The sequence below is a fragment of the Anser anser genome (genome assembly GCF_964211835.1).
Source record: "Anser anser genome assembly, chromosome: 2".
NCBI classification, from domain to species: domain Eukaryota; kingdom Metazoa; phylum Chordata; class Aves; order Anseriformes; family Anatidae; genus Anser; species Anser anser.
This window is the reverse complement of record NC_139721.1, coordinates 132,859,319-132,883,803: the sequence shown is the minus strand read 5'-3', so window position 1 is coordinate 132,883,803 and position 24,485 is coordinate 132,859,319. Positions and strand designations below refer to the sequence as shown.

The window sequence follows — 24,485 nt, the reverse complement described above, 5'->3', positions numbered from 1 at the left end:
CAGTCTAAATGGTTAGGAATCCAATACACAACAATCTTGCAGAAATCAGCTGCCAGATTTATTATTCTACCTGAAAACCCCAAACAAACAAACAAACAAACAAAAAAACCCCAACCAAACGAACGAAAAAAAAAAAGTGGAATAAAAACAGATTTTAAATAAACCTCTTAGGTACATTTTAAAAAGGGTTAATCAGTTCAGTGAAAGACTTTTATATCTTCTGCTGAGAGATCATGGTAATGTTGGTCTGATTGCTTGTTTTGTTCAGTGAGTCACTACCGTATACAGATATATATATATATTTCTTCTTAAATATTACACATTTGATGCATTTTTTTTCCTTTTTTTTTTTTCTTTTTCCTTTTTTTGTCCAACCCCTTTCCCATACCCACATCCTGCCACAGGCAGGAGGCGCTCAATGATGACATTAAAAAATAAAAATCAATCCAAGGACTTTTCATCAAAGCATGTTTCATTTGAACCTTATTTCAATGGAAACTACGTTGGTTGTTGTTGTTTTAAACAATCTTATTTAACCTTTTCCCTTTCCTTCTTGGTAATTATGCAGTTTGAGACTTGTGATTCTGGGTTGATCACTGCAAATTTAAGTGCCATTGAGACTTACAGATGACAGAATTAGGTGACATATTAAGGCATACACACACTCCCATAAAATATGTTGTCTTATGTATCTGAGTAAATTAAATACCTGCCCAAATGTTTTTTATGCACCCGTGGTTTCTAGTGATCACTACTTCTGTACTTTTGATTAATTGCATGTTAAAATATTCATAGCTTAACTCATGTCTTAATTGACACAGGATGGAAAATTAACCCACCACCTAGGATTGTCTTTGAAATCTATCCATTGTGATGAAAATTATTCTTGTTTTATGGTTATGCATTCATTTTCCTCCCACTTCTCATGAATATAGGAAAATGAGGCAATCCATATAACACTTATTTAAATTTCACTGGGCAAAGAAAGAAAGAAATCCACATCTTACCCTCTCTAACTCCCTTCAGACTAGTAAATATTATATTTCAGAAAAGGTGCTCATACATATTTAAAACTTTTGCTTTTTTGCTTTCTTTTTTTTCATTTTACATACAGAATATTGCGTGTGGCTTGTATTCAGATTACCCCTCTCAAAAAAAAAAAAACAATGGGGGAAAAAAAAGAACTCAAAATTTAAATTGTCTTCCGAGCATATCAGATCACATTTACATTTAGTGCCCAAAACAAGTTGATTGGTAACATCAGTGCCAGCACTACAACGTCATACAGCGACTTCATGGTATTCTTTGACAGTTCGTCTAAGTCTCTTTTCCACCAAAAATTACAAAAGGCTCTGCAGAGCTTTCCTCAGCAAGCTGAAGCTTACTAGTCATTTGTGGATGCGCATAAAAGCTGCTTATAGCACAGCTATGGCGTAAGCTATTTTCTAAGCAATAAATGGTTCAAGTCATCTATTTTGTCCTGAAATGCTACCTGTAGTTACAGCATTGCTTATAAATGGTCATAGTAAATTCAGCATCAAAGAGAATATTACAGAAAAAGACAGCAGCAGAAGCATTAGCATTATCTAGTATTTATATATGTTATCAACATAACACAGCAGTAAAAGGTTTAAATGCATATTAATGGGTACCGTGTCTAAAAATTACTAAAGTACCTATTTAGTGTATTGGATATTTTTCTCAAGGAGTGCTTGCTGTGTCTAAACAGCATAATTAGATATGTGACTTAGTACAGTTAATTCCTATTGATTAAATAACTTATTTATGTACCAAAGGAAATGGAAGGATACAAAATGTTTTCTCCCTCCTGATCATGATCCTGTATTTAATGCTGACATGATCATCAGAAAGCCTACCACATGTAATTACTACCCTCAAATGGATCTTGAAAGGTCTAAACCATAGCACGGGCCATATATGAATAGCAATGTGGCACCAGTTACAGCATGCAGCTTGTGGTCTGCAGTCACGGATTTTGCTGTTTGGTCACTGTTCTTATGGCCAATCTGCCATTAAATGGGATTTTTTGAAGCCCTACCAAAAAAAAAAAAAAAGCAAAACTCTGAAGATACTTGTTTTTAGAGGCAAGGTGCAAGGTCCGCCACTTCAAGCTTCTAAATTAAATGCTGTGGTATATGCTCTGCTTCTCTTTCATAACTGTAGAAAGACAATTAAGAATGGCAAGAAACAAATGCCCGAGGCATGCTGTGCTGATATCATCAGCAAGTGGTTATTTTGCACAATGAGAATTAACTGTACTACGGTTACCCAGAGAAAATGTACAATATCTTATGCTGATATGAAACAAAACAGACATGATATAGCTTTTTTTGTACTTAAAACCTGTATGTTCCCTTCCCAAACTTAAGTAAAAAGCAAACCCACCCTTTTCCTCCTGTTACACAGAATAACGTTTAGGTTCCAACCCTCCCCTTTCAAATAAAGTGCGCTGTCCATGGCAGACCATAGGAGTAATGCAACAGGAAAAGCCCCTTTTAGTGTACTATTTAAAAAACAAACTGAAGTCGTTTCAGCTTTCCTCTGGGTCTTGTGAAAGAGGAGAAGCCTAAAGGAGGGGGAAAATATCCCCTTCACTGTCACTGTTGTTAATAGACGTAGCCTTCATTATAGGGGTGGGTGTTGCAGCAGCCACCGTCCTGCATGTAGACCATGCTCTCATCAAAGTGGGACAGAGGCACAGTGTCCTCCTCATTGATGTGGCGCTCCATGTCAGTCTTCAGTAAGGGGCGCTGGTTGTCTGGAAAGGCCATGGAGAAAAGCGCTTCAGGGTCGCAAACGAACTTGTAGACATATCTTTCTCCAGCAACCTTAGGATAACAGAAGTAAGAAAAAAAGTGCAGTGTAAGGCTTTGTGGTTTTGCAACTCCAAGTTCAACAGACTTCTTGAAGAATGCACCTTTTTACTTAATAATGACACAGAAGAATGGATAAGGCAATGATCTAGCAAAACCAGGGATCTGCAGAAGCAGTCTGTGCAGATCTGTCTTGATTTTGAGACACATGATATCCTGTTGGAAGATGAACTAGCTCTTCTACTTTCAAATTTCGTTTGCGGTTGTTTCCTATACTTAACCACAAATGGAACTGTTCATATTGGAAAATGTAAACAAATTGTCACTACAGTGGCAAAATAAAATGATTAAGTCCAACACAGTGTGTGAAGTGGAAAAAAGAATCACATTGCAAGATAGAGATCTGAATTTCACTTTACATAAATTGATTCATACTTAAGTATAAAAGCACTTAGTTATAGTGCATGCTGATTGTGCAGGGACAGCGTAAGCAAATACGTAGGCTAATATGTACTTAGCAATTGCTCATGCAAAGCCTGGGACGTTTGGATTTGCTTATGGAGGGGCAATTTGTCCAACAATCCTAAAGTTTTCCTTTATTCAGAAATACCATTAAATGGATGTGCTTCATCTAAAAACAAAACAAAATGCTGGTCAGTCATGTCTTCTCAATCACCCTAAAGAATTATGGCAAAGAAACGTTGCATGCTCATCATTTATTAAAATTATTTGAAAATAAAGATCATACTGTCTAATTCCTGCAACTAGAGCTAGTATGGGATTGAAAGCGAATGAAGGTGGCAAAAGTGCTGCAAACTTAACCCTGTTCTTAAAGATGTAAGATAGTCTGAAGCACCTCCTTAAAGTTTCAGCTTACCTATTTACAAATAATGTTATGTCTTGGTAGGGGCTATATTTGTAGTCGATTTTCTTTTCATCAAATTAATGTCAGCATGTTTGACAGACTGAAGTCTGCATTTGGAAGTTGGACATTTGCATAGCTTATTACCATTGCTTAACTTAACTTAAAAGGGGAAAATTGTGCATACAATTTTTTAAGTAAAGAAGCCTACTTCAAATCTATAATCTCCATTAGTTTTTTAGTATATAGTAAGTGGTCAGCTAGGATGATCCCAGCGAAAAATTCAAACATTGCTCTGCCAGAAAAACAAACATTCAAATTAGCTTTTAAAATGTGTGTTAAACACACTCATGTAGATTAAAAAAAAAAAACAAAAAAAAACAGTAGCAAAGAGTTAGCAAGCTAGCTGTCAGAAGAACTTTCCATATTAAATGCATATGTACATATTATATTCCTGTTCCCATCTATTCAACTTGTTTCCCTCTGTTTGCCACTTACTCTTGCCTCTGTGCTGCCTTTGAACTGTGGCCATGCAAGTGCCCACAGAGCCGAGCTATAACCTGTAGCAAGGCATGCCTCTGGCTGCAGCACTGCCGAGCAAAACCAAGCATTTCTGCTTCTCCCCGACTGTACCTTTTTTCCTGTCCACTTTACAAAGACTAAATGCAGAGGTAAGTGATACACAGAAGGGGATAAGGCACTGTGTACCATAAGCCAGTACTAGCCCAGGCTGACCAAGCTGACACCCGGAGAGTGAAACAGGCAAGCACTACAATGACCCCAGAGTCACAGCTACAGAATCTGGAGCAGGCAACTCCAAACCCAGACTTCACAAACCCTACTGGAAAAGTTACCCAACAACTTGAGCAGAGGGCATTGTTTTCATTCATGGAATTGGGAAATAGCAGGTTTAAACATGTTAGTCAACACAGACAACAATACTAACGTGCAAAGCTATGGAACAAGTTATATAATACAAGGCATTTCTTATGATCTTTGATCATATCTACAAATTTCGTTGATGCAGAAGGTTTCTGCCAGTGACTTCTCAGTCAATCTACATAGCACTACATAGCAAGATTTAAAAACATACATGTAAACAGCAAGCCACAGGAAAAAAAGAGGTTGAATACAGTCAGCAAGACCAGACTGATATACATAAATTATTGTTAAATATTTCCCATAATTCAGCTTTTTATAAAATATTAAATTCCACTTAAAAATGGTATTATTACAACATAATCGGTAAAATATTAAAGTATTTGGTATTTTAATAGGTATCATTTTTCTCCCTTATCTTGCAGTTACCAAAGTAGCCAAGCACTGGGCAGCTAATTCAGATCTGCAAAATATTATTCATATTGTATGCTGCTGTTTGCCTTTCCCAGGTGCCAGGAAGCTCTTTTGGATATTTTTGAATGTTACCTCTTTTCCTGTAATCATGATGTGCATTGTGTGAATTGAAACCACAGACATTTTTTACATAGAAAAAAAAAACTTGATGCATATACTTGACCTGGTAGGTGAAAAATTGAGCTTATTGTTTGTCTAAATAGATGAAAAACCTATCTAAGCAATGCAGTTACAAGTACTCTTTGTAAACTGACTTACAGATTAACATGCAACATTCCAGTGAAATTTAATACAGAATTAGCTGCTCACCTTTTGCATGATTCCTTTTTCATAATAATAGCGAAGTGATCGGCTAAGTTTATCATAGTTCATAGCTGGCCTATTTTTCTGAATCCCCCAGCGACGTGCCACCTGCCACATAAATGGATTAGCATTGATTTGTTAAATGCATTTAACAAGCAGATCTTATCATCAGATATTTTATTTGGGGATGGAGCAGGGGAACCCTGCAGGTAGAATGCATATATAAAAGAGAAAATGTTGCCATGACCTGAATTTCCCATGTACTAACATGATTCTTAATTGGACTCACCACTCATCCATTAAACTTGAAATAGACTTACTCATTTGCAAATGTGACAGTTTTTTTTTGTTGTTTGTTTTGTTTTGTTTTGTTGGGGGGGGGGGGAGGATTGTTTTGCCTTTTTAAAGAAAGCCATGAAAAACTCAAGTCATAAAGAGATTATAGACAAATAATATTTATCAAGCTTTATCAGAAAACTTTAAAAAAGGATGAAAACTTCTCTTAGTTTGAAAATATGGATAATTGTTCTTGAGTTTTCCTTCCTGTCTTAACACTACCAAATTCTATTAAACACACATACATACAGGCTTAGTTCATGAACTAATACAGACCATAACTTGGAATGATGGCAATGCTGAGATCGTTATGAGATAGCAGTCAAAACTGAGTCCTAAATACAATTTCAGCAAAGAAAATAAATTATCAGAAGAGGAAGGCTAATCACTTGGAGGAACTATATGGCAGTATGAAGAACAGGATAGAAACTGCATGATTGCAGTTGTATTTCTCTTTAAAAAGTAATATTAAAAAGGAAGCCACAATTAACTTGTGAAGCCATTTCAGAGAACAATATGCCTTCTGCTTGTATGATTTCTACTTGCCTCTATGCTTCCTGTTTTATTGTCAAAGGTAGTTCTGGAGAAAGAGAGTTTTTGTTTAAAGAGCTTAACTGCTTATTCCCCACCCAAAATTACAATCGGCTGTTTGTGACATTTCATTTACTGGCTGTACAAATGACTATCATGTCACTGGAGGGAAAAAAAAAAAAAAATTATGATGAAAAATAAGAGTTGATGAACTCTTTAGAGCACATTTTATAAAACTGTTTGTGAGGTGCATATGCATACAGCTCTGGGAAAAGGAGAGAGAAGCCAAGCAGCTTCTCAGCAGACAGCTCTACAAAACTTTCCCACAGGTGTCTGGAGTCATTTGATGCAAACCATAGATGACATGCAGCACTGAGAATTGAAGGGGACTAAATAGCAACAGCAAAAGCCATGACTTTGATCTCCATCTGGACAATAATTTTTAAAATTTCTTTTTATATAATTATTTCCTTTCAATGGTGCAGCTTTTCAGGCTTATGTAAATTATCATGGCTCTGCTAACTTTAGCTATGTTATAGCTGTATCAAAACATACCTCCAAATCATGTCAATTTATTCCAGCTGTGGATTTGGCCTAGATATGTAACCTTGATTCGCCTATTCATCTTTGCAACACATGCCTACATCTCTCTTTCTTCACTCCTGCCAAGTGTTTTTCCTGCATTAAACAAAGTCCTAAAAATCACTACTGTATCAGGTTTGCATAATAAATAAGTACACAGCAAAGTTTTCTATAACAAAATAATCATTGAGGATATGCTATATTGTGTGGTATCTTGACATAAATGAATAGGCAAGCAAGTCCAGAATTAGTCTTGGTAAGAAAGTCTTCTTGTCCTTCAACTACAACATATATCAAATCTTGCTCTGGGGAAGAGATTCAGGGTTCAAGGCTTCCGCGCCACTTTTCTGTTGAAGGTTACTGTGCCGGTGATAAGGCAATGGAAATGGACCTGTGCCAATTCTTAACCTCCACAGTTCACAGTCGCCTGCTTTCTGAATGAGCTGTGGTGCCTGAGAAGCTGTTACATACTTGTTTCTGTTAACAGCCTTCCTACCGGGACATAAACCTCCAGAAAGGGATGGGATAGAAAGATCATGCCACTAACATCCTCACTTACACAGCTGAACCAACAAGCTCTTTGACTTGCCTTCGATTTACACTTGGCAACCAACAGAAGTGTGCAACTTCCCACAGGCTATTCTTATTCTAATCGACAGCTTTTGTCAGATCCATGACATTCACATGAAAACAACTTAGCCTTCTTTGCATTCACAGAGAGCACAGAGGAGCAAGTTTCAAGTTATCTGCCTCCTCCAGATCTTAGATGCAGCGCTGCTCAAAACCACAAAGCAACTGCTGTGCAGTCAGACAAGCAGATGATCTGGCTAACTTAAATGTGAGTATCTAATTCTTCAAGGACTTATGCAATGTGTAACTCTTAGGGCTTTATTTTGTTATTTTCCTTTCCTTACCTAATAAAATCTATAAAGTTTTTGCAACATATGCTGGGAACCATTGTTCAATAAATCTCTTTGATCTTGAAAAATGTTGGACATACCTTAAAGACAGGACAAAACTTAGAAGTCAAAAAAATGCCAAGATTGGCCAGGGGAAAGAATCAGATGTTCTGTGATCAAATCCTCAGATGCACAATGCCAGGATCTGCCACGGTGACTACTAGCATGGGGGATGTTCGGACAGAGCAGAGCCGGCTCATGGGTCCCTGCAGCAGCCTGTCCCTCAGCCAGACCATGTCAGGAAGAAAAGGGACATCAGTACCATCTCCATCCTCAGCTACCCTTAGGGCTGTTGGCACATCATGTAACTTAAATGCAAGAAAGCTTTCGTATCGCTTATGGCAGCAGATGGATTGCAGAAATAGCTGGTGGAACACAGAAGCTGCCTTACACCCCCGAAGCTTCTGACTCAGAGGGGATCCTGAATGAAAATTTACTGTGGTCTCCTCTAATACTCAAACCCTTCCAAGGGGCAAACAAGTAAACTAGAATGATATTGCTTTTTGACAGTACTCATCAAATCATCCACATCAGCATTACAATAAAATTCACACACACCAGATCTTCTAACAGTTTCCACTGCTGTTTAGAACACAGGATAGATTATTTAATGTTAGCTAGTCAAAATAGTTCATGTAATAAAATGTTCAATTTATTCCTGTTTATCACACAAGTGAACTAAGTCATGGTTCAGCAAATGTTCATGAATACAAGTAATTTTATCTACCCCATGAGTCCTTCATGGTTCAGGGGAGCTGTGCATGTGCAAGAGTGTTTGCAAGACTAGGATCTAAACACGCACTCAGCAACCTAATGATACAGATAAGCAAGAAGGCTCTAAATAAGGCTCTAAAGAAAGAGTTTTTATTTATAATTTCAATGGGATTTTACTGCGTAGCATTCTTAAACTCCTTTGTCAGTTGTTTCAGATGGGGTCTTTCATTCTACAGATAGAGTTCCAACTGCCCACACCTTTACACTAAAGAATATTTGGCACTAAAAGACTACGCAGGGACAAGTTTTTAAAGGAATTTGGAACGATTCTTCCTGGAAAATGGTTCTGTAAAATCTGGGCCCCACAATTAGTGCTGAGTATTATGAAACTCTGGTACTTGCAATATTATTATTATTTCATGGGACTAGGAAATCGAGTCTATGCTCAAGCATACCTGTGTCCCAACACTTCCCCACCAGTTCTCTTTATTATCCTTCTAAAGTTCTGTGAAATTAAATATTGAAGGAAAATACAGCCTAGCTCTGAAGGAGCACTGTTAAATTTGCAGGACGGGGCAGTGGCCATTGAGACTTGCTGTTTATCTATCTCACCTCCTCAGGCTCGATCAGCTTGAACTCCATGCCTCGACCAGTCCATGCTATGAAGTGAGAGTTTGATGGGTCATCAAGAAGTGCTACCAAGAACTGCCATAGCTGAAGTGAGCCTCGCCGTTGATACGTGGGCCCCTCACGGTACATTCCTGGCTCCTGTTTGACGTCACCTGCACAGAATAACAGTGTTAGCTGACCAATGCACAACAAGTATCGTCACTCAGTTTGTGTGATAAGCTGGCAAAGCAAGCATTAGGGTTAATAAAATTAAAGAATTCTTACTACCCAGCTGGCTATAAATGCAATAGTCCCCCTCCTGCTATTAACTGTAAACGCTCTTACAATAACATATTCATATATGAACATGTACCTAAATTCAGTCACACTTTATGAAGTCTCCCTAAGCCTACCCCCATTCACTTCTGATACATGCAAATCTTGCTTGCAAACCATTTTGTAATATCCTCTATTTGAAAGAGCATGAACTATTTTTGTAAGCAACTCTGATGTCTGAAGAACTGCGTTTGTGTACTGTACTTCAAAAAAGCCTCTGTTTGGAAATGTAATGTATGCTTCATAAAGCTGCAAAGCCCTATTGAGTGGAACTTCTTTTGCATGCAAATTCTCTGAAGGAAAATTTGACAAAGTATTTGACTTGGATTTAAACAGCATGTGCTTTACGTATAGGTATGCAAATCCTGCAGATATGCGAGTTCCTCTGTGGCATATTGGACTTGCATATAGCACACATTACTTTTACTTGTATCTACATATTAGATTAGTATTCCCCCTGAAAAGCAGTAAGTAATTTTTTCTAAAATTTCAAATCCAGAGGAAGTTATTAAAAACCAGCAATAATATTCTGCTGTTCCACAAATTGCCAATGAAAAACTGTCCTGCTTCATCCATACCGTGTCTCTGTTGTTTTTAAATCACATTCATACTAAACAACTCATGCAAACAAAAACAGCTGAAAGGTCTGATGCTGAAGCAGAGATTTATTTTTTTTTCTTTGAATAATGACAGTAATCCTTGATAAACTGGTAAAACTCCTCATTTCGAGTACCAGAACTGCAATCCTTGCTAATAAGCAGAATGACCTGTTTAATACAGAAAGCCAGGACGTTACATTCAACCACAGCATTAGGATGCTCTGATGGCCATTACAGAACAGCTCCAAGTAGTGAAAGTAAGAATAATAGTATTAAAAATGGAGCATTTCCTTTTGTAATCAGGAAAGAAAATTGAGTCAATAGCTGTGGAAAACAAATAAATCAGCACAAGGCTTTTGGGTTTATGTGAGGTTCAAGTTCCAGTCCTGAACGGCCTTCTTTCTAAAGGACAGGATTTTTCTTTTAATGATAGCTGAGCAATGTGCAAATAGCAAGTGCAGTATTACAGAGGATCAGGTTCTTTGCCTATTTCGATCTTTGATTTCAAATGAAGCAGCTGAGAATCTACTTCTGAAACAACAAAGCTACTCCTGGGCTTATCCCATTTTAGCTTTACTGGCCAAAACATAATGACACATCTGCTATTTTTTCCTCTAAAGTCATCATGCTACAAGTATAAACACACATATTTGTATCATGACATCAGTCTTCTAGAGTACAAGGTGTTGTCTCAATGGTCACTCACAGCAGCTAGTAGCAGACTGCCTGCTTTGCAAGAACACAAATATTTCCAAACTTTTTTTTTTTTTTTTAACTTTACTTGTATTTCTTTCCCATTTTCATTCCCTTCCCTGGACAAAACCCAAACAAACAAAAAGGCTTTTCAAGAATGACATGAACAAGTACTCATCCTGAATATTTTTAACTTCTTGTAGAACAGGGTCTGATCCCATGCTGATAAATATAAAAATGATTTTGCCACTGATACTGAAAATGGATAAATGGATGAGGCCCACAATGTTTTTTGGAAGGGGGAACCTGACACAGTGCGCTTGAGAAAAACAAACAAACCACCACCACCACAAAAAAAAAAAAGAAAAGAAAAAAAAGAAAAGAAAGAATCCAAACCCAAGGTATAAAGTAGATTTTCAATAAATTACCCTTTCAGTGAATATGTCAATCCTGTGACAATGCAATACTGGACTGAGCAACCTTTAGAGTTAGGTGAAAGCTAGTATTATTTAAAATCCTCTATTTATTTCTTACTATTCCTTACCAACCCTGAAATGCACATGACACCTCAGTTTGAGGAATGTACAATTCTTCAGGTTAATTTCATTTCAGAGTCTCCCCTTCTTCAGTAAACACAACAAATGCTGCTAGACACACAATAGTTTTGCAATCCATCTAAGTGATTCTCAGGGGAAAACAAACAACATAAAGCAGGAGGAAAAAAAAAAGCACCATAAGTTCTCCAGCTTTCCTTTAGCTATTCACAAGTTTATCAGAAGGTATCTAATCCTTCCTGCCTAAAAATAAATAAAGCTGGACATACATACACTAACTCAAGAAGCCACTCCAGCAAATTTAAGTAATTGATCTCCAAATTACTTCCCAAGTTGCAGACTAACAGAGTCACCGGCAAGAAATACTGAGTCCATCTACTTTGTCTGTAATGAAATAAATCTGAAATCAACTGAGTTACACCAGGAAACTGATTTTACATCAGAGTAACTGAGGATAATTCAGGCCATTTATTTTACTTGACCCCAGAACCCTTCTGAAAAATAAACCACTAGCACAATGCCTAATGTAGCACAAATACACCAATACAGAAATGTCCTATGGACTCACACCCCCCTATTCATATCTTCACAGACAATGTGACAAGGGGCTTAATCCTCACTAAAACCAAAGCTGCTGCCATCTCCTCTGTTTTGTTAATTATAAGAGAAGCTTTCATTAAATCTCTAACAACAAGCAGTATGTGATCATCAGTGCAATGGAAATCCTCCTATTCCTTCTCAACAGTACAGGAACTGAGCTCCTCTGCCCCAACTTTGGATATAGAACCCTTCACTGGCAAAAGTCAAACGACATCCTATTGTAAAGGAGACTTTGGTTTCAAGAGACAAAGGTCAGCTTTGGTTGGGCGCTCTGCAAATGGTGTGTTAAGGAATCCTAAATTGGAACGTTACCAACCTTTTTTGATCACCAACAGAGAAAAGTCTCTCATCTCTTTCTTTTTTATCTCGCCACACAAGAAAAGAGTGAGAGATGTGTCATACATACCGTCAAACTTCTCTGGAACAACGCAAGTGTCATCATAAAACTGCCTAGGTCCCTTTTCATACATACAACCTGTAAGTTAAAGATAAAGAGGTGTTTATTTAAAAGATGCATGGAGAAAGACGAGATCATAGGCTTAATGCCAGAGGGAACAGTAAGTCATACAGGAATTAGATTAATATCCCACATCCTTTACACACGACCCAATCACAACATTTTGGCCTTAGTATAGGGGTGTTTAATTAATGTGTGCATTCCCAAAAGACTACTAATCGCCACCTGCAAAAATGAAAAAGTACTCATTTTTCTTTACGATTTATTCCAAAATGTTTGCTTCATTTCCTATTTGAATTAGCATGGCTTCATATTTTAACGATTAGTTCCTGTGTCTTCTGCCTGCTATACTAAAGAAGTTCTACTCTGTATTTTCTCCCCATACCTACATAAGTCACTCAGTGGATGTTTCTTTCAATTAAGATCATTTGAAATTTAAATTTTGTCATTAAAAGACACTCTCTGCAACCTTGCACTCTTTTTAGGACCCTCTTCTGTGCACACTCCTATTTTGCAGTATTATTTTGATGTTTTAGTTAAACAGAACTGTATTGGATGCCAGGATCAGCCTTGCTAATGCAACTTGGAGAGACAAAACAAGCCCTCCTCTCCTGCCTCCCCCCGATTCTCTCTTTGACTGTGCAAATATTGTAGAAGGGCTTTTTGCCGTACGGCTGCAATGTTTGGCTGGGCTGATTTCCCATCGCGAAGCTGAGGAGGAGGAGGCCCATCTCAACATCATTTTTTCCAATATACTGCTTCCCAATTCCATAGGCCTGGTCTGCATTCAGCGTATTAAAAAAACATTTTCTTTAACATGCCCAGATTACCACGCAATTGAAACTGCTTTGTGTGACTGCCCTGTCCTGCCTGTTATTTACCACTGTGCCACACAGTTATCAATTAACATTTTTCTGTATCTTTACTGAAAATGTTGAATAGCAACACTCATGATATCAATTCCTACAGAGCTATACAGAACTGTAATAGAAACAAATCCATTCTGTGATGATTGCCCAGTGACAGCTACTTTTAGATCTGTCAGTAAGCCAGGTCTTAATGTATTTAATGTGTACCTTATTGATACTGCTTAGTGCTAACTTCTTAATCAGAATGTAACACAGTCGCAAATTGAATGCCTTATAAATGGCCAACTACATGATACAAGAGACAAGTATCTTTATCAATCAAACTTTTAATCTCAACAAAGAATGAAATCAGATTTCTTTGACATGACCTTTATTCCATAAAATCATGTTGACTGATTTCCAAATACAGAAAACAAATATTTACCGAACAAGGCTGCTTTTTCTACGTCATTCATAACAAATTTACCACCTCCAAGAACTTACGAGTACATAACATGGCTAAGGCTGTTTCTCCCCTATCTATGCCATGATTAAAACTCAAATCTGTTAACCCTCACCCTGTAGTTTGTGGATTTTTCCCTGATGTCTTTCACCTCTCTTATCAAGCTTATATACATCATAGAATTTCATATACCAAGGCTGTTACAAATTTCTACCTGCTTTTTCATCCTCCTTGTAATATACTAACTTTTATTTCTATTTTTCTGCCTTTATTCCACTCCAGAAGCACGTGGGCTTTTAGCTAGTTTTGTTATCTTTCCAGTTGTGTTGTGTCTTTTTACTAATGAATGAAGCCTTACAACAGGACTTTCACTCATACATCTGTTTGAATTCCCATCTATCTCATAAACAATTTTCCTCAGGTTTGTGAAATTAGTCCCTTGGAGGAAAAACAAACAAATCCTAAACAACAAAAAAATCACATATTGACAAAAAGGATGCATTAAAGGAGGAGAATGAATGGCATAAGCTATGTTTCAGTGGCCATTTTTGCTTAGTTCTGCTGGCCTTTTTAATATGTATAAAGTGCTGTTACTTAGAATTATTAATTTTGACAGTGATCTTAGCTCTTCCTTACTGAAGTCATTAACAGCTTTTGTATATATTCAATGGTCTAAAAAGCACCAAAACTTTGAGAAAAAAAAATGAAAACTTTTTAAAGTGTAAAATGGATTACTTAACTGTTAACCAAGCCTGTCACACTAGTAGCCTGGAAAATATCATTTAAATAGAATGGGTAATATGGACAAATTTGTTAGCGTCACTTCCTTTCAACAGCTGGAGGCACTGAAAAGCAGAATGAATAAATTCATAACAAGGTCGCTTCTATCCTAACCAACCTGTGTCACTAGAAGAAACTACAAAAGACCAGCTCAGCAGAAACTCAAGACTGGGAAGAGAAGGAAAGATGTTGGAGTCTTCCCAGCAGCAGGACCAAACCAGTGAAACCCAAATCTCTCCAGGCTTTTTTTCCCCCCAATTTCTCTCATACAAAAGTGATACATAATAGAAAACTTAACTTCTGTTCTGTTTGGGTGAGTCAGGAAGCCTTCTTGCCTCATGTAAATGGAATGGCAGCTAGGCACTTCTGAAAGGAGAAGACAATGCTAGTCAAAAGACTGTCTGGAATTGAAGTGTTCAGGTTATCAGTGACAAAGGCTGCAGGCAGAAGAACACTAAGAAGGATGCAAGTTACAGCAAGGGGGAAGGAACCTGACAACCCCCAGTAAGCATTTCAGAGCAGCATGCACAAGGCATGGCGAAAGAGAAAACCATAAAGATCATAGAACCCACACAACATTGGTACTTGAACTCAAACCCTTATCGCAATCAACCTTGCTAAAAGTTGACTCCCACGACACATTTGAGATCATTCACAGACCGAAAAATCCACACAAACAGTATGAATATTTTAAACCCTGTGATCATATATCCATCTTTGTAACTAATTCAACACACTGTTTTTAATCAATTACACAGAAAAGTCTGCCAATCATAGTAGGCACTTATAAACTCTACAAATACAGTATCATTAATACAAGGAATGTCAGGATGAATCTACAGTAGGTTATTGGTTTTTAGACTCTGGTTGTGGTCTTTAAACATTAAAGAAATTTTCTGCAAATGCTAAGCATTTAAACTAGGAATTCAGCTGCACCAATTTCACCCTCTGCTTGTGTACCCTTAACCAAAAAAGAAACCCCTTAAAAGCAAAAAAAAAAAAAAATAAAAAAAAATTGTGCACATTTAAGGTAATACACAAATATATTTGCAGTTCCTCACATCTACTCAAATATGCAAGAAGAATGAGGAAACAAACAAACAAACAAACAAACCAGAACTAATGAAAATGGTATTCTTTAATTGTCTTTTTTTTTTTTTCCTGTGTCTTACACTGTCTCCAATAGTGACATGCTGTGCACAGGGACTTGCAAACAAAAATACACCATATACGTTTGCCCTTCTAGACTGTTTAAACCGCCTCTTGAATATTGAAAGTCTTGCTTAACACCATGTATTCAATCTTGGGATATACTCCTACCCTAAACTACAATCTGACACCAGTAATTTGTAACTCTTTAAGAGATGCAAACAGAGATCGAAAGAGCAGACATTATTTTTCCAACACTGCCTACCAACTCTTTCAGAATGTGATTCCAAATTTTGCTGTTCACTGACTAGTGATGAGTATCAAAGATTTAGCTGGATAAGAAAATGAGGTTTTACACCGACTTCACAAAACAAGTGAAACACAGGACAGGAATAATAAGTTTCCTCTAACAGTCCGCAGTCTCTCCTGCACATCCATGCCAAGCTCTTTATTACCTCCTCTCTCGACTACATGTTTAGTGCCTGCCTACTCAGGCCTCGAGGATCTCTAATGTCTCAGACAACTATTCTGAGCAGACACAGGACTCGGTAACTCAGTGATCACACAAGTCAAGTATAGCTCTGTAGACTAGAAGTCAAGGCTACAAGTAGTGGTTCACCTGCAAAGAACCACTCATCTTACCAAGTAGATTGAATTTTAAGGAGCATGGAAAAATCTACGTATAAAAAAAAAAAGAAAAGAAAAAAAAGAAAAAAAAAGAGGAAGTTGCAGAACTGAAACAGATGCTATTTTCTATTTTAGGTAAAAATTCACTAGTATTGGCAGCAAAACCCTTTTTGACTCATGAACTCCACTCTTGCAAAGTGATACAGCAGAGTATACAGAATAAAGAATTATGTATGAATCCAAGAAGCTGTGTTTTTAGCCAATTTGGGGTTTCATCTCCTATGCTCCCAATGTCAATTATAATTAACATCTGGAGTCTTTTTAAGGCAAGCATTGTTTGTACCAACATTACTTAATCTTTTGGTTAGCTTGTGCTTAAACAGTCCACAGAGGACCGAAAAATACAGCAGGCAAGAGTTTATTTCTCGTAAAGTAACTAGAGTCTTGTTATCCTAAAGTGCTATCAGTTAATTTATGACTATCAGAGTGGGTCAGACTCTAATCAAATTGTAGAAACATTTCCAAAGTGATTATTCAATCAAATGACTAACATGGTTAATTAGGAGCCATAAACATTGCTCTGAAGTTCATCAAAGTAATGACTTGCCCAGAAAAATTACTGCTAATTAAATTGCCTGCTGCTTTCATTTCTACCTTATCTAATAAAAAGTCCAACCAATGAAATTTAGCATTGCAGTTTTAAATTGTACTAAATGCCTGACTAAGACCCAGAAGTATTTTTACTAGCTAAGCGGAGCTACTTCAAAAGAAAACATTTTAGTGCAGAAATTACAGAGCAATTATATGTTTTCTTCTCCTTAAAGTATTGTTTTAAGACAACAAATAAGACAGAATTAGGCATAAAATACCACCAGGGCAGGGTACAAGCATTTGAGGTGACCTACTCTACCACCTTTTAGTAATTTTTAGTCTTTGAAGAAAAGTGTGCCTGGCTTTAGGACACACGATAAGCTTATTTCAGACTTAATGAAGTAGTTCACATTGTGAAGTTACATCATCTCAAGAGCAGCAGAGTCCAGTTTTTGTTGTTCAAAAATAAAAAAATAAAAAAATAATAATATGGAGACAAAAAAAATTATTTTTATTGTTAATTCGGAATACCTAGAGGTCATCCTTCATTGCTCCTCTTGCTAACAGCAACATAGCAGTCGTCTTAAAACAGTGAATGTGGTCTTATATCATGTAGCTCTGGAACTATTTCTTTCCATTAGGTGTTATTTTAAAATTACATGTAATCTATACACTGCAGAAATACCTTCTCATCTAGGAATGTTACAGAGAATCCACTAGAAATATGCTCTGCTGTGTCTTAAAATATATAAATGCAGAAAAAGACCAAATAGACTTCCCCAGGACTAGAAAAACCTACTGCTGAATTCAGCAAACACAGGTTCTAGGTTTCATTATCAAATAAAGCATTTGAGTAGTCTCTTAGTAAGGAAGCATTTCATATTAATTACCATAGTGGAATGTAAAGGGTTAGACCGTCTCAGCCCTGTCTAACTCAAGGTGGGTAGTGAATCTTCAAATCCTTTCCCAATTGTTATGCAGAGGTAAGGACCAGGTTTCAGACCCACAATCACAGCCTGCACAGAAAGAATTCCCAGCCCGTCTCTCTCGCTGGGAAAGACACAGGGAAAAGAAAGCTTCTGCAAGAAACCTGATGAAGTGACTTGCTGCTCTTGAATGCAGTAGAAACTGGGAAACCACATCAGGATTTCTTCTTCGGCTGCTCCTGTGGCTCTGACGCTACGCAGCCTTCCTCACTGTCTCACAAGCTGTCACATTATGCTCTAACTCTGAATGACTTTTCAGTTCACTTTATCAGCAGCATCTTAACATGTGGAGGCCCAGGGCAGGGCCCACATGCATGTAAGAGTGCAAAGTGTGACACGTGCATGTGCACTACACATGTGCATGTGCAGAAAGGCAAAGACCAAGGCTCAGCAGGTGCACACAGGCTTAAGTTGGGTGGGTGAAAAGACCGAGCCTGGCCCCCAGCTCAACATGGCAGCTTCGGTGAGCAGCATGGTGTCCTGGCCAGCAGCTGCCTTACATGCTGAGCCTGTGAACGAGTTGCTCACATTCATCAAACACCTCAACCCACATGTGAAACTTGTCTCCTTCCTGACAGGCATCAAATACGTGATGGCACTAAAACTGGAACCGTGTTACTATTGCTCACCCAGTTCTCTGATTTACACTTTATTACCAACTCAGTGATACTAACAACAGGAACAATTCCCCAAAAGTTTTCAGGGACTCCATTGGCAGTGGATACAGCCAACCCTGTAATTTAACTTACACCATATCCTTCTCGGTTGTCCTCTTGGTCTGAAAATGAATTACAGAGGCTTTGGCTCCTATTTCAGTGACTCAGAACTGGTGTTTCTACATATACTTAAGTGTGCTGTGCCACCTCTCTTCCCACAGGCAAGAAATCCAGCAAGAAATCCCTATCACTGGTGCCACTGGGTGCAGGGGGGCACACACAAGCCCCTCAGGGGCTGGGACTGGCCCTAGTCCCAGCTGTCAGGCAGATGCCAGCATGTGACAGCCCGACCCTGCTGCTATGCCAGTCCTGCCCACGCTGCCTCCTCCCGTCTTCTTGTGCAGTGCAAGCTCTGCCCTCGTATGCACAAAGATGGCTGGGGCAGTGGGAGAGGTTTTTACCGGATGCAGAGGCAAAGGTAGCCTGACAAAAGTAGTCTTTTTAAAATAAAATGACTAAGTTAAAATGCATCGTACTTTCAGCCTCAAACTTGGTAACATCACAATCAGACTGCAAATAACTATTCTGTTCATGAATTTCCAAGAGCGCTGACAAACTGTTTACAAAGGAGCGCTTCATCCACCACTGAAACACTTTTAGCCTCATGGTGGAAAGCAGTATTTACTGCCACCGAGAAGCTCTGACCAGCTCAGGGATCAAGAGCAATACTAAGATCACTGGAAAACAGACAGGGTTTTTCAGGTAGGAAAGGCAGTTCTTCACACTAGATCACGAGTGGCACCAGGCATCACTAAAGAAAATGCATGATCTGCATTACGCAGGGAAACAAACCTAATTATTTTATCTGATACAGAACCTATGGTTTTGTAAACCTGCAGAACACACTGAAATTAAAACTTACACCTCTGCATTAAAAGAGATTCAGGTAGAAATACAAGAATTAATGACAGTTTTCCTAAACAGGCATTGCTCGTGCACGTTCATAACTTAAATGCTGGTGGATCAGGTTTTAGTCCAACTGCCTTTGAAAGCATCATCCCCTGAGAAAATACATGGTTCAACACAGTGCTACAAACTGCTAAAATCCTGGCAAAGCAAAAGTCAGCATTAATGTCATATTAGCAGGGTCAGTATGAAATATGTAGATGCACTGAAGTTACAGAGGTAAAAAACAGTCACCGTCTCCTCTAAAAATCCATCTAAAAATTAATCTTGCTTTTCCCAAATCATCATGCAGTTTCAAAACATTCAGAATGGAAGATTTTATTCTTCATTCTGCCTGCTACTAACCTTCATACCAGCAATTAGACAAACAATAACATCTACAAGTATGTGCACTGATAAATACACACACACCCTCCCTTCTAAAAGATAACTCATTTTGATTTCTTAAGCTCAACTTCTTGCTTTTTACTTGACAAAAATCTACCAGATTAGGCCCCAACAGCTCACGTCTAAGTGCAATTATCACACACACACAGAAAGAAAACCTTAAGCAAACAGCTTCCTTTCCACAACTTTGGTTTTTAGATCTATGACAACATCTAATGCATTTTCTGAGACCAGATGTCAACAGCCTGTCTAGGCGATGTGTAACTTTTTATACAGCAGAACAGGAAAACAAAGGCTCATACATTCGGCTCCGAATTGAAATTCCACATGGAACTGATCTTTTGAGCATACTTTAAAATCATGTATTTGCTTTTATTAACCTCAGTAACTGTAAAATGTATTTTAAACATCGCTTCCTTTCAAATTCAACAAAACACAGCGGTATTTTCTCTCTCCCTTTCTCCTTTTGTTGGTAATCTTACAGCAAAAAACTGTCTGTGTTGCTTTTTCTCCCCCGCCCCATCCCCTGCCTGTAAAATCGAAGTTGGACAAACACTGCACGGCTGAAGTGACATATTTGAATGGAATTCAGACCAACCAGTTCCTGTTTATGTTTCTGATTTGAGAATGTAGCCTTCTCATTCACTATACATTAGAAACACACCAAGGCCATAAATGGAGTCAGATTACAGGCAGGCAGGGCCAAGGAGCATTAATCATTACTTTAAGGCAACTGGCAAAAGCAGCAGCTGAGGGAACACTACACCCTTCAGCTTCGTATAAATGGACATTCCAGGGTTTGGTGTGTTTCTTTTTTTTCCTTTTTTTTTTTTTTCCCCTTCAGCATCCATTTTATGAATGAAACTTCAGGCTGCACAGAGTCCATTCATATAAAAGCTGTGCTCACAGGGCTCGGTCTCTCGGGATCAATCGGTCTTGGGTAAGGCTGATGTGATTGGTTTAAGGCAGGCTTCAGCCTTCCATTACTGATTTAAAATGCAGCCTGTGTCCATTTGACCTGCGTTAATGCACAAAGAGTAAATCCAGACTGTGCTCTCAATCCTCAAATCAAATCATTAGCCAGTGCCACTTACTGTAACTGTAGATTTAGAGGATATTTATCCATTTCTTTAAAAAAACAGGGACTGCAGGACAATTTTTCAGATCATATTGTCTGCTCTGAAAGGAAAAATAGTTGTGTGGCCTCCTGCCTATATGCTCATATTAACTCGGTGTTCAGATTTCCCTTTGTTTGTAAGGATAACTTTACAAAATTAATTCTATTCTAAATACAAATTTCTTTTAGACAGAATTAGTGAGTAGAAGGAATTGGCTAGATAGGAAGCAAGAGAAAAGTTCAAATTCTGCCTTCCACAGCAATCTTCCTAAGTCCAGGTTTTTCAAATTCCCATCCTCGGATGCTATTATTTTCTACTGTTGTATCATCCAACAGTAGATTTGTGTTTATGTGTTTTAAGAGCAAGTACAAAGTGCGGCGCAGCTTAACAATTGAACGAAACCCATGCTCATTCACTGAAACAATACAGTAAAGACAAGCTCCTGAAACAAGACAGTGAAATATTTTAAACCACAGAAGCGAGACTCAGGAAAACTGCAAAACGAAGAATGAGGAGGGGAGACTTCGAAAACCTTGAACTCAAGAGCAAGCCCCTGGCCCTTATCCCCTCCTGTGTTTATCCCAGCCAGATTTTCATTCAGAACAATTGCACCGTGTAAAAGAATTTCTTTAAGGCCATAAGCAGATGCAACTTCGAGATACACGTACTGAAGCACCACATCCTGTAAAAGGATGAGGTTAGTTCTGTTTCACATTTTCACATTTTATAAAATTATGCTGAAAATACTGCAAATATTTGCAGCCTGACTTAAATTAAAAAAAAAAAAAAAACAAAAAAAAAACTAGAGAGAATTTGAGGAAAAGATTAAGCAGCTAGAGGATTTATGAAGCAGGATCTCAACAACAATTCACACAGATAAACTAAGAGTACACATGCAGACTGTCTGCAGAGATTTAGAGGTGGTACGTTAATACCAAGGAATTGTTTAGGATGAGCCAAAGAGGTGTAGCTATGAGCAGTGAAATGAGACTGATCAAAGGGAAAATTTAGGCTTACTATCAAGAAATATTTCTTAACTGTGAAGTCTATTAGTCTGTGAAATAATCTCCCAAGGGAATAACTGTAGTAATAATACTTAGCACTCACACAGTGCTTTACATTTTCAAAGCACTGTAGAAAAATTAGCCAATATAATTAAAGACAGTAGTAGAAGTACCACAAGTTGTCATTTTAAATGCTGCACTGGTCAAGGCACTAGAAAATATCCTGGAAAAAGCCAACCTGCATTGACTCTGACTGCCAGCTAAGATTTCCTTTCTTCCTTCATACTAGCATCTCCAAATGTCTAACCTGTACCTCCAAGAGGTACAATAGAATATCCAACTGCTGTTCTTAAAAAAAGAAAGAAGGGAAAGAAGGGAAAGGAAGGAAAGGAAGGAAAGGAAGGAAGGAAGGAAGGAAGGAAGGAAGGAAGGAAGGAAGGAAGGAAGGAAGGAAAAGAAAGAAAAAGAAAGAAAAAGAAAGAAAAAGAAAGAAAAAGAAAGAAAAAGAAAGAGAAAGAAAGAAAAGAAAGAGAAAGAAAGAAAGAGAAAGAAAGAAAGAGAAAGAAAGAAAGAGAAAGAAAGAAAGAAAGAAAGAAAGAAAGAAAGAAAGAAAGAAAGAAAGAAAGAAAAAGAAAGAAAGAAAGAAAGAAAGAGAAAGAAAGAAAGAAAGAAAGAAAGAAAGAAAGAAAGAAAGAAAGAAAGAAAGAAAGAAAGAAAGAAAGAAAGAGAAAGAAAGAAAGAGAAAAGAAAGGAAGGAAGGAAGGAAGGAAGGAAGGAAGGAAGGAAGGGAAGGAAATCTGCAAATAAATATACTTCCAAGAAACACATTTAAAGTCTATTTTTTCCCTTGAAATTTTGATTCAACACATTCTCTAATGTTGTTCTTGCAACTCCCAAATTTCAAGAGATGTCAGCTGATCTCAAGGGAAGAATGTGCTACTAGGGAACTTTTTCAATGTTAATTTGCATTGATTTGCTTTTCAAAGAGCACTACATCAGGTATTTGAAAGGACTCTTGCTTTTTATTCTGTTCCAGTCATTAGGTAAATACACATTTATTTTTACACATTTAATGGTAACAACATCTTATACCTAAAGGTGGAAATGGTGGTGGTTAGTAAGTGTCATAATTACAACTTCCTGGGCAACATTTCTACAACTGCTTTGTTGCTAATGAATTATGATATAGCCTTTTTTCTCAGGACTCTTGCCTCTTGAGTGCACAAGTCAAAACTGTTTTGGGGAAGGAGAGTGGTGCAGTGAACAGCTTTGCAGGTGGAGCCCCTGCTTCAGTTGTTACAGATGTTGGAAGTTGTGCCATTAATGAGGCAGAACATTTCAAGAAAGGAAAAGACGACCTCAAGATGAATATCTTTATCAGTATTGGAATGGCCAATTTTAGGGCTCAACAAAGGCCATTCCAGCTCCAATGAAGTTTGCAAAAGTAGTCAAGTCATCTTGGCCAAATTTTTTCACATTATGTATTTCTTATTTTTGTGGTCCTTGGACGGGGATCCTAATCTGGTGTTTCTGTACCTTCTCACTTCTAAATACAAAGGAAGTCCCCAGGATCTAAATTTTGAACTTATCTAATACACAGTGTTCTTTAAGAATTTCCCAGTGCTAACTGGGTACCCCAAATAAGCAGGTTTCTATCCAATGTGTCTCTGCCTCCAACCATATCTTGGGTGCTGCCAAAAGGTATACATTGTTGTGAGGCCTCAGAAATTAGAGGGATGAGCAACCCAGCAAGGAAGACATAAGGGCTAATAATAATTCTGTCTCAAAAGTTCATTCCACAAGTGATGTGACTAGTAACTCAGAAGAAAACTTTGGGGAGGATAGAATCCAAATTTTCTAAGGTCCATTCAAATTTATTATTCACGAGACTACACTGAAATGCAAGAATAGCCATGTAAATGCCTCTAATCTGCTCAGGAGAGACTGATTTTTTCTCGATTTCAACAAATGAATTCCTGGCAATCAGTAATAAGTATATGCAAGCAGCAATTCGTCTACTAATCTCTAACACTACCTTGTGATAGATTTCAAAGTTCTCAGTTAAAGAAATAGGCACAAAAGAACTTCACAAACAAAATAACTATTTTAATCAGGCAAGTCAAAATGTGAGATTTAAACCGAAACTGAAGATGTCATTGCAAAACTATTTTTATTATTAATCTACATGCATAGCTAAAATCAACTTGGTATATTTGCAAATACACTAAGTGAAGTAGGAAGCATCAAGCCTTCAAGGGTCCTACCTCAAAATAAAGCCTAGAATTGAGGAAGCTCAAAGCTCCTCAAGTTGACCTTTTCATTAAAATAACCGAACACATGGATTGAATTGTAGAAGTACTAACTGTACAAGAATTTCCATTATTAACCCTGTAAACAAATATATTGGGAAGGCTTCTAGGGTATATTCATCAACCACATAAAATATCCAAGTTCTATATGTTCTTGGCTGCATCTTCGTGTTTTAAGTTGCTAGATAAACCATCAAGTACTAAATATATCTGTGACTAGCAGCCCAAAAAAAATTTGTGGCAGAAAAAGTCTGATTGGACATATATGATGCATTGTGA

The 24,485-nt window shown here is 37.7% G+C and overlaps 1 protein-coding gene across 6 annotated transcripts in view; it reads right to left on the bottom strand.

Moving 5' to 3' along the window:
• Positions 1-36: 36 nt before the first annotated feature.
• ETV1 (ETS variant transcription factor 1) overlaps positions 37-24,485 on the bottom strand; it is a 69,418-nt gene continuing 44,969 nt past the window's right edge. For 5 of the 6 annotated variants that reach the window (XM_083825142.1, XM_083825139.1, XM_083825140.1 and 2 more), the window contains 5 exons: positions 14,713-14,779; positions 12,272-12,342; positions 9,087-9,256; positions 5,359-5,460; positions 37-2,849 (listed from right to left, as the gene is read on the bottom strand). In XM_083825142.1, coding sequence (XP_083681268.1) covers positions 2,628-2,849; positions 5,359-5,460; positions 9,087-9,256; positions 12,272-12,342; positions 14,713-14,779 — 632 coding nt within the window. In that variant the 3' untranslated portion in view covers positions 37-2,627. The remainder of the gene's footprint in view (positions 2,850-5,358; positions 5,461-9,086; positions 9,257-12,271; positions 12,343-14,712; positions 14,780-24,485) is intronic. The other variant, XM_083825143.1, reaches the window with a different exon arrangement.